Genomic DNA, 16733 nt, shown 5'->3' on the forward strand with positions numbered 1-16733 from the left:
CAGGCTGTAGCACTGTGTGTGTGTGTACACTGTGTGTGTGTACACTGTGTGTGTGTGTGTGTACACTGTGTGTGTGTGTGTACACTGTGTGTGTGTGTGTACACTGTGTGTGTGTGTACACTGCGTGTGTGTGTGTTTACACTGTGTGTGTGTGTGTACACTGTGTGTGTACACTGTGTGTGTGTTTACGTTGTGTGTTCACTGTGTGTGTGTACACTGTGTGTGTGTCACTGTGTGTGTGTACACTGCGTGTGTGTGTACACTGCGTGTGTGTACACTGTGTGTGTACACTGTGTGTGTGTACACTGTGTGTGTGTGTGTACACTGTGTGTGTGTACACTGCGTGTGTGTACACTGTGTGTGTGTACACTGCGTGTGTGTACACTGTGTGTGTGTACACTGTGTGTGTATACACTGTGTGTGTGTGTACACTGTGTGTGTGTGTACACTGTGTGTGTACAGGCTGTAGCACTGTGTGTATACACTGTGTGTACACTGTGTGTGTGTGTACACTGTGTGTGTACACTGTGTGTATACACTGTGTGTGTGTACACTGTGTGTGTGTGTACACTGTGTGTGTGTGTACAAGCGATGTCACAGGAGTTGTGTGTGTGTGTGTACACTGTGTGTGTGTACAGGCGATGGCACAGGAGTTGTGTGTGTGTGTACACTGTGTGTGTGTACAGGCGATGGCACAGGAGTTGTGTGTGTGTGTGTACACTGTGTGTGTGTACAGGCGATGGCACAGGAGTTGTGTGTGTGTGTGTACACTGTGTGTGTGTGTACAGGCGATGGCACAGGAGTTGTGTGTGTGTGTGTACACTGTGTGTGTGTACAGGCGATGGCACAGGAGTTGTGTGTGTGTGTACACTGTGTGTGTGTACAGGCGATGTCACTGGAGTTGTGTGTGTGTGTGTACACTGTGTGTGTGTACAGGCGATGGCACAGGAGTTGTGTGTGTGTGTGTACACTGTGTGTGTGTGTACAGGCGATGGCACAGGAGTTGTGTGTGTGTGTACACTGTGTGTGTGTACACTGTGTGTGTGTGTACACTGTGTGTGTGTGTGTACACTGTGTGTGTGTGTACAGGCGATGGCACAGGAGTTGTGTGTGTGTGTGTACACTGTGTGTGTGTACACTGTGTGTGTGTGTACACTGTGTGTGTGTGTGTACACTGTGTGTGTGTGTACAGGCGATGGCACAGGAGTTGTGTGTGTGTGTGTACACTGTGTGTGTGTACAGGCGATGGCACAGGAGTTGTGTGCCGGGGTTTGCGTGGCGCTTGAGGTGAGAGGCGACGACGCCGTGAGGAGGTTCCGGGAACTTTGCGGCCCCTCGGACCCCGTGGGTGACTCACAAACACTCACAAACACTCACTCACTACCACTCACAAACACTCACTCACTACCACTCACAAACACTCAAAACACTCACAAACACTCACTCACTACCACTCACAAACACTCACAAACACTCACTCACACTCACAAACACTCACACTCACAAACACTCACAAACACTAAAAACACTCACAAACACTCACTCACACTCACAAACACTCACTCACACAAACACTCACAAACACTCACTCACAAACACTCACAAACACTCACTCACACTCACAAACACTCACAAACACTCACTACCACTCACTACCACTCTCTCACTACCACTCACTACCACTCACTCACTCACTACCACTCACTCACTACCACTCACTCACTACCACTCACTACCACTCACTCACTCACTACCACTCACTACCACTCACTACCACTCACTCACTACCACTCACTCACTACCACTCACTCACTACCACTCACTACCACTCACTCACTACCACTCACTCACTACCACTCACTCACTACCACTCACTACCACTCACTACCACTCACTCACTACCACTCACTCACTACCACTCACTCACTACCACTCACTCACTCACTACCACTCACTCACTACCACTCACTCACTACCACTCACTCACTACCACTCACTACCACTCACTCACTACCACTCACTCACTACCATTCACTACCACTCACTCACTACCACTCACTCACTCACTACCACTCACTCACTACCACTCACTCACTACCACTCACTCACTACCACTCACTCACTACCACTCACTCACTCACTCACTACCACTCACTCACTACCACTCACTCACTACCACTCACTCACTCACTACCACTCACTCACTACCACTCACTCACTAACACTCACTACCACTCACTACCACTCACTCACTACCACTCACTCACTCACTACCACTCACTCACTACCACTCACTCACTACCACTCACTCACTACCACTCACTCACTAACACTCACTACCACTCACTACCACTCACTCACTAACACTCACTCACTACCACTCACTCACTAACACTCACTACCACTCACTACCACTCACTCACTACCACTCACTCACTACCACTCACTACCACTCACTCACTACCACTCACTCACTACCACTCACTCACTACCACTCACTCACTAACACTCACTACCACTCACTACCACTCACTCACTACCACTCACTCACTAACACTCACTACCACTCACTACCACTCACTCACTACCACTCACTCACTACCACTCACTACCACTCACTCACTACCACTCACTCACTACCACTCACTCACTACCACTCACTCACTAACACTCACTACCACTCACTACCACTCACTCACTAACACTCACTCACTACCACTCACTCACTAACACTCACTACCACTCACTCACTACCACTCACTCACTACCACTCACTCACTAACACTCACTCACTACCACTCACTCACTCACTACCACTCACTACCACTCACTCACTACCACTCACTCACTAACACTCACTCACTACCACTCACTACCACTCACTCACTACCACTCACTCACTACCACTCACTACCACTCACTCACTACCACTCACTCACTACCACTCACTCACTACCACTCACTCACTACCACTCACTCACTACCACTCACTACCACTCACTCACTACCACTCACTCACTACCACTCACTCACTACCACTCACTCACTACCACTCACAAACACTCACTCACTACCACTCACTCACTACCACTCACTCACTACCACTCACTACCACTCACTCACTACCACTCACTCACTACCACTCACTCACTCACTCACTACCACTCACTCACTACCACTCACTCACTACCACTCACAAACACTCACTCACTCACTACCACTCACTCACTACCACTCACTCACTACCACTCACTCACTACCACTCACTACCACTCACTCACTACCACTCACTACCACTCACTCACTACCACTCACTCACTACCACTCACTCACTACCACTCACTACCACTCACTCACTACCACTCACTCACTACCACTCACTCACTACCACTCACAAACACTCACTCACTCACTACCACTCACTCACTACCACTCACTCACTACCACTCACTCACTACCACTCACTTACTACCACTCACTCACTACCACTCACTCACTCACTACCACTCACTACCACTCACAAACACTCACTCACTCACTACCACTCACTCACTACCACTCACTCACTACCACTCACTCACTACCACTCACTCCGTGCCCCCCGTCTCTCCCCTTCACAGGAAGTGGGGCGAATGCTGCGCCCAGCCTCTCTGCGCGCGGCGCTGGGCACAGACAAAATCCAGAACGCGGTCCACTGCACTGACCTCGTGGAGGATGGGGAGCTGGAGGTGAGTGGGTGGTGAGTGAGGGTGGTGTGAGTAGGGCTGTGTAGGGGTGAGTGGGTGGGGTGAGTGGGGGTGAGTGGGTGGGGTGAGTGGGGGTGAGTGAGTGGGGTGAGTGGGGGTGAGTGGGGGTGAGTGAGGGTGAGTGGGGGTGTGTGGGGGTGAGTGGGGGTGAGTGGGGGGGAATGGGGTGAGTAGGGGTGAGTGGGTGGTGTGAGTGAGGGTGAGTGGGGATGAGTGGGGGTGTGGTGTGGGGGTGAGTGAGGGGTGAGTGGGGGTAAGTGAGGATGAGTGGGGGTGAGTGGGGGTGAGTTAGGGTGAGTTAGGGTGAGTGGGGGTGAGTGGGGGTGAGTGGGGGTGAGTGGGTGGTGAGTGAGTGGGGGTGAGTGGGGGTGAGTGAGGGTGTGTGGGGGTGAGTGGGGGTGAGTGGGGGTGAGTGGGGGTGAGTAAGGGGTGAGAGGGGGTGAGCGAGGGGTGAGTGGGGGTGAGTGGGGGTGAGTGAGTGAGTGAGTGGCACGGGCTGTTGAAGAAATGGACCAATTTGGTACGAGAGGATGTGGAGCTGAGTGGATTTGCCGAAGACCGGTACCAGATGTCAAGATCGGCCTCGTAAAGGACGCTGCTGCTGGGCAGCTGGAGGCAGTCGCCCTCCAGCAACAACGGAGGAGGGCAGAGGAGCGATGCTCACAACAACGAGCGGAGCGCCGGGTGGCTAAAATGTAGCAAGTTGGCACAGTAGAGGGCACAGGTGGTGCATTGGCCACTCATCTCAGTCAGTCGACCCCACAGCACCTGGGTCCATCCCGTGAGCTGCCAGCAGCGATAATTACACCCTGCAGGTGTACCTAGCCTGGCACACGTGCCGTAGTGACATGACCCCCGCCAGTTGTTGTTGATCCAAAGTGCACCTAGTCTGGCACGAGCGCCGTGGTGATGTCACCACCACTTAGCGGGAGATTGGCTGCTACTGGTGTGGTGTGCCGTGCTTGTCTCACTCCGTGTCTCTGTGTCCCCGTGTCTCCGCAGGTTGAATATTTCTTCCGGATTCTTGACAACTGAACCCTGAGAGTTCAAGCAAGAAGCTCACCGCTTCGCTCACTCCCTCACTACCACTCACCACCACTCACCGCATCCTCACCCCCTGCTCCTCACCACCACTCACCGCATCCTCACCACCACTCACCACCACTCCACCACCACTCACCGCATCCTCACCACCACTCACCACCACTCCACCACCACTCCACCACCACTCACCGCATCCTCACCACCACTCACCACCACTCCACCACCACTCACCACCACTCACCACCACTCACCGCATCCTCACCACCACTCACCACCACTCCACCACCACTCACCACCACTCACCACCACTCACCGCATCCTCACCACCACTCCACCACCACTCACCGCATCCTCACCACCACTCCATCACCACTCACCGCATCCTCACCGCATCACCACCACTCACCACCACTCACCGCATCCTCACCCCCTGCTCCTCACCACCACTCACCACATCCTCACCACCATTCACCGCATCCTCACCGCATCACCACCACTCACCACCACTCACCGCATCATCACCACCACTCACCACCACTCACCGCATCCTCACCACCACTCACCACCACTCACCGCATCACTACCACTCACCACCACTCACCGCATCACCACCATTCACCACCACTCACCGCATCCTCACCACCACTCACCACCACTCACCGCATCCTCACCACCACTCACCACCACTCAACCGCATCACCACCACTCACCACCACTCACCGCATCACCACCACTCACCACCACTCACCGCATCACCACCATTCACCACCACTCACCGCATCCTCACCACCATTCACCACCATTCACCGCATCCTCACCGCATCACCACCACTCACCGCATCCTCACCCCCTGCTCCTCCTCCACCACCCCCCTCCCTCCCCCCGCCTCCCCCCATCCCTCCGAGCCTCTGGTGATGATAAAACTCTTTAACAACACCGACACGACTCATAGTCATCATTTTTATTATCATAGCTGCTGCTGCTGCTGTTGCTGCAGCTGTTGCTGTAACGTTACGGTACGACCACCACCACCGTACCACCACCACCGCACCACCGCACCACCACCACCGCACCACCACCACCGCACCACCACCACCGCACCACCACCACCGCACCACCACCACCGCACCACCACCGCACCACCACCACCACCGTTGGAGGTGGCAGGGTCTCAGCGGCTCCCTAGGGGCTCTGTGTTGAGAGGGGTTCAGGGTAGCCATTGCAACGGGTGGGGGGTATATTGCTTGTGGTCTCCACGGCGACGGTGGTGATGAAGGCGGTTTTGTCGTCACCACTGGTCTCCATGGCAACTGGTGACGGTGAATCCATCGTCGCCCGTTGTGTCCATGGTCACGGTGGTCTCCATGGCGATGGTGACAGTGACGGTAGTGACGGTGGGTACCTAGTAGCTGGCGGTCTCCTTGGCGACGGTGACAGTGACGGTAGTGACGTTGGGTACCTAGCCGCCGGCGGTCTCCGTGGCGACGGTGACAGTGACGGTGGTGGTGACGTTGGGTACCTAGTAGCTGGTGGTCTCCTTGGCGACGGTGACAGTGGCGGTGGTGATGGCAGGATACCCAAGTCGCCAGCGGTCTCCATGGCGACGGTGACAGTGATGGTAGTGACGGTGGGTATCTAGCCGCCGGCGGTCTCCTTGGCGACGGTGGCAGTGACGGTAGTGACGGTGGGTATCTAGCCGCCGGCGGTCTCCATGGCGACGGTGACAGTGACGGTAGTGACGGTGGGTATCTAGCCGCCGGCGGTCTCCTTGGCGACGGTGACAGTGGCGGTGGTGACGGTGGGTAGCTAGCCGCCGGTGGTCTCCGTGGCGACGGTGACAGTGACGGTAGTGACGGTGGGTACCTAGCCGCCGGTGGTCTCCGTGGCGACGGTGACGGCGGTGGTGACGGCGGGATACCCAAGTCGCCGGCGGTCTCCGTGGCGATGGTGACGGCGGGATACCCAAGTCGCCGGCGGTCTCCATGGCGACGGTGACAGTGACGGTAGTGACGGTGGGTATCTAGCCGCCGGCGGTCTCCTTGGCGACGGTGACAGTGACGGTAGTGACGGTGGGTATCTAGCCGCCGGCGGTCTCCTTGGCGACGGTGACAGTGGCGGTAGTGACGGTGGGTACCTAGCCGCCGGTGGTCTCCGTGGCGACGGTGACGGCGGTGGTGACGGCGGGATACCCAAGTCGCCGGCGGTCTCCGTGGCGACCCCCTCGTCTCTCGCTGCCGCCTAGTCCCCGGCGGTCTCGCCGTCGGGCCTCACGGTGAGCTTGAACTCGACGCGCCCCAGGAAGCGGTCGCGCTCGCTGGTGCCCACGTTGGCGGCGTGCACGCGGCACTCGAGGCGCAGCTCGGCGCCGCGCGTCGCGTTCAGCACCCGCACGGCGAGCAGCGGCGCCGTGTAGTCCTCCTGCAGGCGCAGGCCGTAGTAGGGGAAGTACTGCAGCGGGAAGCCCGCGTGGCCGCCCATGCCGTGGTAGGAGAAGCCGCCCACCATGTCGCGGTCCTCCTCTCTCTGGGGGCGGGGGGGGGACAGGGGGGGTGGTTGGTGGTGGGGCAGGAGGTGGTGGTTGACGTGGAGGGAGGGGTTGGTGACATGGGGGTGGATGGAGGTGGTGGTTGATGGAAGGGGTGGGCAGGAGGTGGTTGTGGTCACGTGAGTGGGTGGGTGGGGTCACGTGGGTGGTGTCACGTGGGTGGGTGTGACCGTGGAAACAGCACGGTGGTAGGCCCCAGTCACCTGCTGGCAATGGTTACGCAGCGGTAGCCCCACCGTCACCCCTGACCCCAGAGACTGTGACCCCTGACCCCAGTGACTGTGACCCCAGTGACTGTGACCCCTGTGACTGTGGCCCTGACCCCAGTGACTGTGACCCCTGACCCCAGTGACTGTGACCCCTGTGACTGACCCCAGTGATTGTGACCCCAGTGACGTGCAGTGAGGTCAATGGCTGGGGGAGGCACTGGCTCGTGTCAGAGCCAGATTCACACAGAGGGGGGCGTGTCCTCGCTGATGGGGCGTGGCCTCGCTGAGGGGGCGTGGCCTCACTGAAGGGGCGTGGTCTCACTGAGGGGTCGTGGTCTCACTGAGGGGGCGTGGTCTCACTGAGGGGGCCTGGTCTCGCTGAGGGGGCGTGGCCTCGCTGAGGGGGCGTGGTCTCACTGAGGGGGCGTGGGCCTCGCTGAGGGGGCGTGGTCTCACTGGGGGGTGTGGTCTCACTGAGGGGGCGTGATCTCACTGGGGGGCGTGGTCTCACCGGGGGCGTGGTCTCGCTCAGGGGGCGTGGCATCGCAGAGGGGGCGTGGCCTCGCTGAGGGGCGTGGTCTCACGGGGGGCGTGGTCTCATTGGGGGGCGTGGCCTCACTGAGGGGGCGTGTCCTCGCTGAGGGGGGGTGTCTGACACGCCCCCTCAGTGAGGCAGATGTGATAGCTGCCTCCCCTGGTGCTTTTTCATTGTAGTTTCATGACGAGACCAGCGAGCCTAACTATCTTTATACACACACGTGAAATAAGTTGCCTGGAGTATGGAAGGCGAGGACATGAAATGAAGGAGTCTACAAACATTACATTGGTGACACACTGAGATAGTAACAGGCACGCGCTTATTGCCCGCGGCTCCATCCAGTTACTGAGGGGTTGCGCAATCAGAGGGGAGGCTGAGGTCGTCGCTGCCTCACCTCTCGTCTCTCCCTCCCTCTATTTGCAGCGGAGCTCCGCAAATGTTGCGGTTTTGACTAAAAATTTTTGGAATCGTACAGACATTTATAACACAGATCAGTGGAAAAATCTGAATATTTATTTTATTTTATAATATTTTTATTGGAGTATGACAGGGGAGGCTCTACCTCCCCTGCCTCCACTGACCACACGTGACTGGTGACCCCCCCCCCCCCCCCGGCTGACCTTTACTGCGCAGGTCACGGGGATGATGTTGGGGTTGTAGTGACGCAGAACTTCATTGGGGAGACTCGCGTTGGGGGCCACCTGGGGACATGCGGGGGACAGACGCGGGGTTAGACACAGTGACCCCACCAGTGACCCCACTAGTGACCCCACTAGTGACCCCACTAGTGACCCCACCAGTGACCCCACTAGTGACCCCACCAGTGACCCCACCAGTGACCCCACTAGTAACCCCACTAGTGACCCCACCAGTGACCCCACTAGTGACCCCACCAGTGACCCCACCAGTGACCCCACCAGTGACCCCCCTAGTAACCCCACTAGTGACCCCACCAGTGACCCCACTAGTGACCCCACCAGTGACCCCACCAGTGACCCCACCAGTGACCCCACTAGTAACCCCACTAGTGACCCCACCAGTGACCCCACTAGTGACCCCACTAGTTACCCCACTAGTGACCCCACCAGTGACCCCACTAGTGACCCCACTAGTGACCCCACCAGTTACCCCACTAGTGACCCCACCAGTGACCCCACCAGTGACCCCACTAGTAACCCCACTAGTGACCCCACCAGTGACCCCACCAGTGACCCCACTAGTGACCCCACTAGTGACCCCACCAGTGACCCCACTAGTGACCCCACCAGTGACCCCGCTAGTGACCCCACCAGTGACCCCACTAGTGACTCCACTAGTGACCCCGTGACCCCACTAGTGACCCCACTAGTGACCCCACTAGTGACCCCACTAGTGACTTCACCAGTGACCCCACTAGTGACCCCACCAGTGACCCCGTGATCCCGCGAGTGACCCCGCGACTGTGACCCCAGCGACCTCGGGCACGAATCCGATGACGCGGTTCATCTTGATGATGATGCAGGGCTCCCCGCTGGCGAAGCCGAAGCTGGGCTCCTCCAGGCCGGAGCACGGCCCCAGCCACTCGCGCCGGAAGCGGCACGACGAGCGGGGCCCACGGCCCGCACCCACGGGGCCCTGGTCACGCGGGCCCAGCGGGAACTCGCCTGCAGACACAACAATCACAATCACCACCACAATCACCACCACAATCACCACCACAATCACAATCACCACGGGGCCCTGGTCACGCGGGCCCAGCGGGAAGTCGCCTGCAACAACCACAATCACCACAATCACAATCACCACCACAATCACCACCACAATCACCACCACAATCACCACCACAATCACCACAATCACCACAACAATCACCACCACAATCACCACCACAATCACTACAACCACAATCACCACCACAATCACCACCACAATCACAATCACCACAATCACCACCACAATCACCACCACAATCACCACCACAACCACCACCACAACCACAATCACAACCACAATCACCACCACAATCACAATCACCACCACAATCACCACCACAATCACCACCACATTCACCACAACAACCACAATCACTACAACCACAGCAACCACGTGAAGAGGATTTTAACGGCAATAACAACTTGAGATGGTGAATACATGATGGTGGTGGTGAGTAGGTGATGATGTGGTGGTGGTGAGTAGGTGGCGGTAGTGGTGAGTAGGTGATGATGTGGTAGTGGTGGTGAGTAGGTGGGGGTGGTGAGTGTGGTGGTCAGTATGTGGTAGTCGTGAGTAGGTCATGATGTGGGGGTGGTGAGTAGGTGGCGGTGGTGGTGAGTCGGTGGTGGTGAGTAGGTGGCGGTGGTGGTGAGTAGGTGGCGGTGGTGGTGAGTCGGTGGTGGTGAGTAGGTGGCGGTGGTGGTGAGTAGGTGGTGGAGGTGGTGAGTAGGTGGCGGTGGTGATGAGTAGGTGATGATGTGGTGGTGGTGGTGAGTAGGTGATGATGTGGTGGTGGTGAGTAGGTGGTGGTGGTGGTGAGTAGGTGGTGGTGGTGGTGAGTAGGTGGCGGTGGTGGTGAGTAGGTGATGATGTGGTGGTGGTGAGTAGGTGGTGGTGGTGAGTAGGTGGTGGTGGTGGTGAGTCGGTGGTGAGGATCTCACCGCAGTCCTTAAGCTTCTGCTGCTTCTCGTCCGCATACGAGTCGAGCAGGTTGCTCAGGCTGTCCACGTGGGCTGTGAACGAGTCGCTGCTGTCCGCAGAGAAGGCGATCTCCATCTTTTGGGCTCGGGGTCGCATCGACAGCCCTGGGGGGGTGGGGGCACCGGGCGGGGGGTGGGGGACAAGGGGTCAGAGACACAGAGACGCTGATTGTCCCCCCCCCCCCGTGTCCTTGTGGCTCTCCGTGTGTCCCCCCGTGCCCCCCCCCCCCCCCCCCCCGAGGCTCACCGGGGGGGGCTCACGCGGTCCTGCCACTTGGGCTTGAAATCGTCCAGGGTGAGCAGCATCACTTGGATGGTGGCCACGAAGAGAGCCGCCAGGCAGCCGTAGAACACCAAATAGAAGCCTCCGATCTTCACTGGGGACACACGGGGAGATGAGAGGGACATGGGGGAGATCAGGGGGGCATGGGGGAGACACAGGGAGACACGGGGGAGAAACAGGGGGGGGCATGGGGGAGACACGGGGGAGACACGGGAGACATGGGGGAGACACGGGGGGGAGACACGGGGTGGGGGCATGGGGGAGACATGGGGGAGACACGGGGGACATGGGGGAGACACGGGGGGGAAACACGGGGGGGCATGGGGGAGACACGAAGGGGGGCATGGGGGAGACACGGGGGGGGCATGGGGGAGACACGGGGGGGGGCATGGGGGAGACACGGGGGGGGCATGGGGGAGACACGAGGGGGGGCATGGGGGAGACACGAGGGGGGGCATGGGGGAGACACGGGGACATGGGGGAGACACGGGGGAGACACGGGGGGTATGGGGGAGACACGAAGGGGGGCATGGGGGAGACACGGGGGGGGGCATGGGGGAGACACGGGGGAGACACGGGGGGGCATGGGGGAGACACGGGGGGGGGCATGGGGGAGACACGGGGGGGGCATGGGGGAGACACGAGGGGGGGCATGGGGGAGACACGGGTGAGACACGGGGGGGGCATGGGGGAGACGCGAGGGGGGGCATGGAGGAGACACGGGGACATGGGGGAGACACGAAGGGGGGCATGGGGGAGACACGGGGGAGACACGGGGGGGCATGGGGGAGACACGGGGGAGACACGGGGGGGCATGGGGGAGACACGAAGGGGGGCATGGGGGAGACACGGGGGGGCATGGGGGAGACACGAGGGGGGGCATGGGGGAGACACGAGGGGGGGCATGGGGGAGACACGGGGACATGGGGGAGACACGGGGGAGACACGGGGGGGCATGGGGGAGACACGAAGGGGGGCATGGGGGAGACACGAAGGGGGGCATGGGGGAGACACGAGGGGGGGCATGGGGGAGACACGGGGGAGACACGGGGGGGCATGGGGGAGACACGAAGGGGGGCATGGGGGAGACACGGGGGAGACACAGGGGGGCATGGGGGAGACACGGGGGGGGGCATGGGGGAGACACGGGGGAGACAAGGGGGGCATGGGGGAGACACGAAGGGGGGCATGGGGGAGACACGGGGGGGGCATGGGGGAGACACGAGGGGGGGCATGGGGGAGACACGAGGGGGGGCATGGGGGAGACACGAGGACATGGGGGAGACACGGGGGAGACACGGGGGGGCATGGGGGAGACACGAAGGGGGGCATGGGGGAGACACGGGGGGGGCATGGGGGAGACACGAGGGGGTGCATGCGGGAGACACGAGGGGGGGCATGGGGGAGACACGAGGGGGGGCATGGGGGAGACACGGGGACATGGGGGAGACACGGGGGAGACACGGGGGGGCATGGGGAGACACGAAGGGGGGCATGGGGGAGACACGGGGGAGACACGGGGGACATGGGGGAGACACGGGGGAGACACGGGGGGACATGGGGGAGACACGGGGGAGACACGAGGGGGGGCATGGGGGAGACACGGGGACATGGGGGAGACACGGGGGAGACACGGGGGGGCATGGGGGAGACACGAGGGAGACACGGGGGGGGGGCATGGGGGAGACGCGGGGGGGGGGGGGGCATGGGGGAGCCACGGGGGAGACACGGGGGGCATGAGGGAGATCAGGGAGACACGGGGGGCATGGGGGAGACACGGGGGAGACGATCTGTATTTATACTGCAGGAGGAATCCGATGAGCTATAAAGCTCCCCATGTCCCCCACCGTGTGTCTCCCCGTGTCTCTCCCTGTGTCCGCCCCCCACCCCCCCCCCCCCCGTATCTCAGTCCCCCCATCCGCCCCAAGTCGAGACTAAACAAGGATAGACTTTTGATTTAAAGCTTTCCTGACTGCAGGGATTCATATTCTTGGATCTTTCGGTAAAGTCACGGAGAAGGGGGGAAAAAAGATGTATTATTATTTATTTTTCCTTTCTACGTGACTTTACCGAAAGATCCAAGAACAATGATAGACAATGTGCAGTCGAGTTGAGTCTGTTGGTGGTCGGCGATGCGGCAATCGACTCATCTCGACGAGCTGTGCACGATGCACGATTCAAAGTTGGATTTCTGGATAACGGATGTTTATGTGCTGATGTTTGGCGTTTCGACATCGCGGAGTAGCACCCATTTCGGATTGATTGGGACCCCAGTCGCGGAGTGAAGAACTCCCCTCGGAACAAAAATCGTGTCCCAGCAATAAAACATTGAATTGCCTCGGTCCATTTTGTGTTATTTGGTACCCCGGGGTACCGCCAAAGGGATAATTTGACCAATAACAAGAACTTGCTGTTTAACACGTCGTCGGGATTTCGCGACCCAACATCATCCGTAATAGAGGGCTGCTTGCTAAATGCTGTCGTGGGTTCACTCTCCAGCGTGCAATCGGCGTGGTGCTGAACTAGTGGAGAGGAGAGAAATACGCGGTGCGCATTGTGAAGCGGGTGCCAACGAGGGCGAACAGGTGGGAGCGTTGCAACACGAGGCTGGCACCGACAACGCGCCAGTAGTTAAGGGGAGAAGCGGGTGCCACCGAGGGCGAACAGGTGGGTACGCTGAGACCGGAGGTTGGCGTCTATGAGACGGGAGATAGGGGGTGATGATAAGTACGTAAACTTCGCCACTGGGGAGACAAAGGCAGCCGGGCGTGGTGCTGGCCACCCACCCCCTTCTGTGCCACAGTGCCGGCCTACAGCATACGGGGGATCTTTGTCTTAGTTGTTTTTGTCTGTGTGTGTGTCTGTCTGTGTGTGTGTCTGTGTGTGTCTGCGTGTGTGTGTCTGTGTGTCTGCGTGTCTCTACGCGTGTCTGTGTGTGTCTGTGTGTGTGTGTCTGTGTGTGTGTATGTGTGTGTCTGTGTGTGTAATTGTGGTGACTCATTGCCCCCTTCTGACAAGCAAGCCAGTCTGAGTACAAATACAAATGAAATGTGTTTCTGCTCATGTTACTTTACTTTGTTGTATTTACTTCATGGCTTATTTTCTTGTTTTACAGTGCCGCATGCAAACGTACAAATATTCACTTGTTTTATATCTGAGTGCTAACACACGCTTCCGTGTTTTTTCATTGTTGAACCGTGAACATATTGCGCTGTCGTGGCCATCGAAGAAGCATCTCTGCGTTCCGAACTTACGAACCGTTCAGCTTTATTTACTTACGTACGAATGGAAGGATCTCATTCAACGAATTCACGTTCGCAAGATCCTCCCCCCCATCCCAGGGTCCCCCCGTTGGGTCCCAGGTCCCCCGCTACTCACGCCAACTGTTGCCCGTCCTCCCCATGAATTCCTTCTTCTGCTTGTTCCAGATAAACTCCTTCCAGCCCCCGCTCTCCGCCGCCGCCGCTCCTGCCGCTGCCTTGTCAGCCATGGCCACTCCGCTCGGTGCCTCTCCTTGAGTCCTTCTGCGTCCCTCCTGTGTCCCTCCTGCGTCGCTCCCTGTTGTCCCTCAGTCTCTCTCCGTCGCTCCCTGTTGTCCCTCAGTCTCTCTCCGTCGCTCCCTGTTAACCCTCTGCGCCCCTCCTGTGTCGCCCCCTGTCGCTGCTGTGTGTCTGCGTCGTCTCCCCTCCACGCGTGTGTCCCCTTCTCCCGCTCCACGTGTCCCGCGTCTGCCCGTCGTCCCAGGTGACACTGAGACCGATTGAGGCGCCTCGCTCCATCAAATCTACCTGTAGAGCGACGTGATTGGCTGCTCGTGTGGGCCCCCTCTCCCGTTAGCCCCACCCCATAAATATTTCCACTCTCAAAGCCAGCAAGCGACCTTTGGAGTGCTAGAGGTGAGTTAATCATTCACCATTTAACTTCTAAATGAGCTTTGTGTTTTACCACTTTAACTTCCACGGCCCCCCGGGGCGTGCAGGAATGTGATGGGTGGGGGTGTGGATGGGGGAGGAGGGGAGCCCAGTCCCCTTCAGAGTACCCTTCAGAGTCCCCTTGACACCCGCACAGCTTATGGAGGTCACCTCCGTGATGGTGGCCTGGCACAAGCGTCGTGGTGGCGTCACCGCCACTTCGTGTTGGTCATGGTGGTGGTGATGGTGGTGATAATGGTGGCTTTCGATGGTGATAATGATGATGGTGGTGATGTTGGTGGTGGCCGTGAGCGGGAATCGGGTTTGTAGCGCAGCGCTACCATTGCCCTCTCTTGTACCCTCCGTTAAACAAAATAAAACAAAGCTCCCCCATATAACCTCTTCATAGGCTCTTTGACTGTTTTATAACATGCTGGTGGCAAGTGCTGTTTGCGAGCACGAGTTGTTGTTCTAACTATTTTACTCCTAAACTAAGCCACGTTTTGTTCTATTCACCAGATGTGAGGTCCCACTGAGCTACTATCCACGTCTTTTTCAGAAGAGACCTGGCCGCAAATGATCGCTCAACAACGCGGCATTATCACCATCAACCACGTGGACATCTAGAGCAGCGCTAAATACTCTGGAACGTGTGGAGTTCATTATAAAGAAGAGAAATCCACGTGACCACCACGGGGAGATAAGAGAGACACGCAAACTCCAAATATACTGCAGCAGGCGTTGTCAGGGTCGGGATCGAATTCACGACCTCCTGTACACCAGGCGAGGTAGTTAACATCTCCTAGCCATTGTGATGATGATGAGAGAGACACGCAAACTCCACATATACAGCAGCAGGCGTTGTTAAGGTCGGGATCGAACTCACGACCTCCTGTACACCAGGCGAGGTAGTTAACATCTCATAGCCCCCATGATGATGATGATGAGAGAGGCACGCAAACTCCAAATATACAGCAGCAGGCGTTGTCAGGGTCGGGACCTCCCGCATACCAGGCGAGGTAGTTAATATCCTGGCCAATCGTGGCTTTATGGTCTGGGATCGAACCCACGACCTCCTGCATACCAGGCGAGGGCGTTAACATCTCCTAGCCACCGTGGGCGCCTCTTTAAAGACTGTTTTATAACCTGCTGCTTGCAAGTGCTGGGTGGGCAGGTCGCCAGCATTGGCTCATGCAGAGCCTGACGGCTGCAGCCGCTGCTGCTGATGAGGCACTGAATGTCGCAACCCGCCTTGCCTATAAACCATCTGCAGAGGTCACCAGCATGGCTTCAAGCAGAGCCTGACGGCTGCCGCTGCTGGTGAGAATGTCACAACACACCCACATTCACACACAACGACAAATGTCCCCCGCTGTGTCCTTCAACCGACTGTTGGGGCGAGCGCTAGTCGAGAACAGCAGCAGCGCCTCTGAAGGCCCCGGGACTGGCACACGAGGGGGGCTGGTGGCCAGCACCACGCCTGGCCGCCTTTGTCTCCCCAGTGGCGATGTTTACTACACACCTCTATACCAGGTATTCATCAGAAGCTGAGTCGACCTCGGGTATGCCCACAAACTAATTAACAAAGACAAAGATCCTCCGTATATCCTTGGCAGACTGTTGGGCAAGTGCTGTTAGCGAGCGGCACCTCTGAAGGCCGGCACTGTGGCACACGAGGGGTGGGTGGCCAGCACCACGCCCGGCCATCTTTGCCTCCCCAGTGGCGATGTTTACTACACACGGGTCACCAAGTACTAATTTGAGGCTGAGTCGACCTAAAGGAGG

General features: G+C 58.2%; 3 protein-coding genes across 4 annotated transcripts in view; 1 reads left to right on the forward strand and 2 right to left on the reverse strand.

Annotated features, from left to right (window-relative positions):
• Positions 1-5368, forward strand: part of LOC144737224 (nucleoside diphosphate kinase homolog 7-like) — a 128836-nt gene extending 123468 nt beyond the window's left edge. For both annotated transcript variants that reach the window (XM_078619946.1, XM_078619945.1), the window contains 3 exons: positions 1243-1344; positions 3621-3728; positions 4749-5368. In XM_078619946.1, the coding sequence (XP_078476072.1) occupies positions 1243-1344; positions 3621-3728; positions 4749-4781 (243 nt within the window). In that variant the 3' untranslated portion in view covers positions 4782-5368. The remainder of the gene's footprint in view (positions 1-1242; positions 1345-3620; positions 3729-4748) is intronic.
• LOC144737226 (uncharacterized) overlaps positions 1-16733 on the reverse strand; it is a 140356-nt gene that overhangs the window by 8416 nt on the left and 115207 nt on the right. The window contains exon 2 of the mRNA XM_078619947.1: positions 14-1174. Within this exon, the coding sequence (XP_078476073.1) occupies positions 228-1174 (947 nt within the window). The 3' untranslated portion in view covers positions 14-227. The remainder of the gene's footprint in view (positions 1-13; positions 1175-16733) is intronic.
• Positions 5737-14802, reverse strand: LOC144737227 (sodium/potassium-transporting ATPase subunit beta-1-like). The gene is made up of 6 exons (XM_078619948.1): positions 14416-14802; positions 11004-11131; positions 10716-10860; positions 9538-9725; positions 8703-8783; positions 5737-7313 (listed from the first exon to the last, which is right to left on the reverse strand). The coding sequence occupies exons 1-6, from the start codon at positions 14525-14527 to the stop codon at positions 7029-7031; spliced, it is 939 nt and encodes a 312-aa protein (XP_078476074.1). The 5' UTR covers positions 14528-14802; the 3' UTR covers positions 5737-7028.

Source organism: Lampetra planeri, chromosome 66, assembly GCF_965212315.1.
Source record: "Lampetra planeri chromosome 66, kcLamPlan1.2.h2, whole genome shotgun sequence".
NCBI classification, from domain to species: Eukaryota; Metazoa; Chordata; class Hyperoartia; order Petromyzontiformes; family Petromyzontidae; genus Lampetra; species Lampetra planeri.

Excerpts from the sequence above, each read along its gene's own strand:
- LOC144737227 (XM_078619948.1), bottom strand. The coding sequence starts at position 14,527 with ATGGCTGACAAGGCAGCGGCAGGAGCGGCGGCGGCGGAGAGCGGGGGC. Across the intron at positions 11,132-14,415 it reads GAGGACGGGCAACAGTTGGC|TGAAGATCGGAGGCTTCTAT; the intron begins GTGAGTAGCGGG and ends GTGTGTCCCCAG. Across the intron at positions 8,784-9,537 it reads TCATCGGATTCGTGCCCGAG|GTGGCCCCCAACGCGAGTCT; the intron begins GTCGCTGGGGTC and ends GCATGTCCCCAG.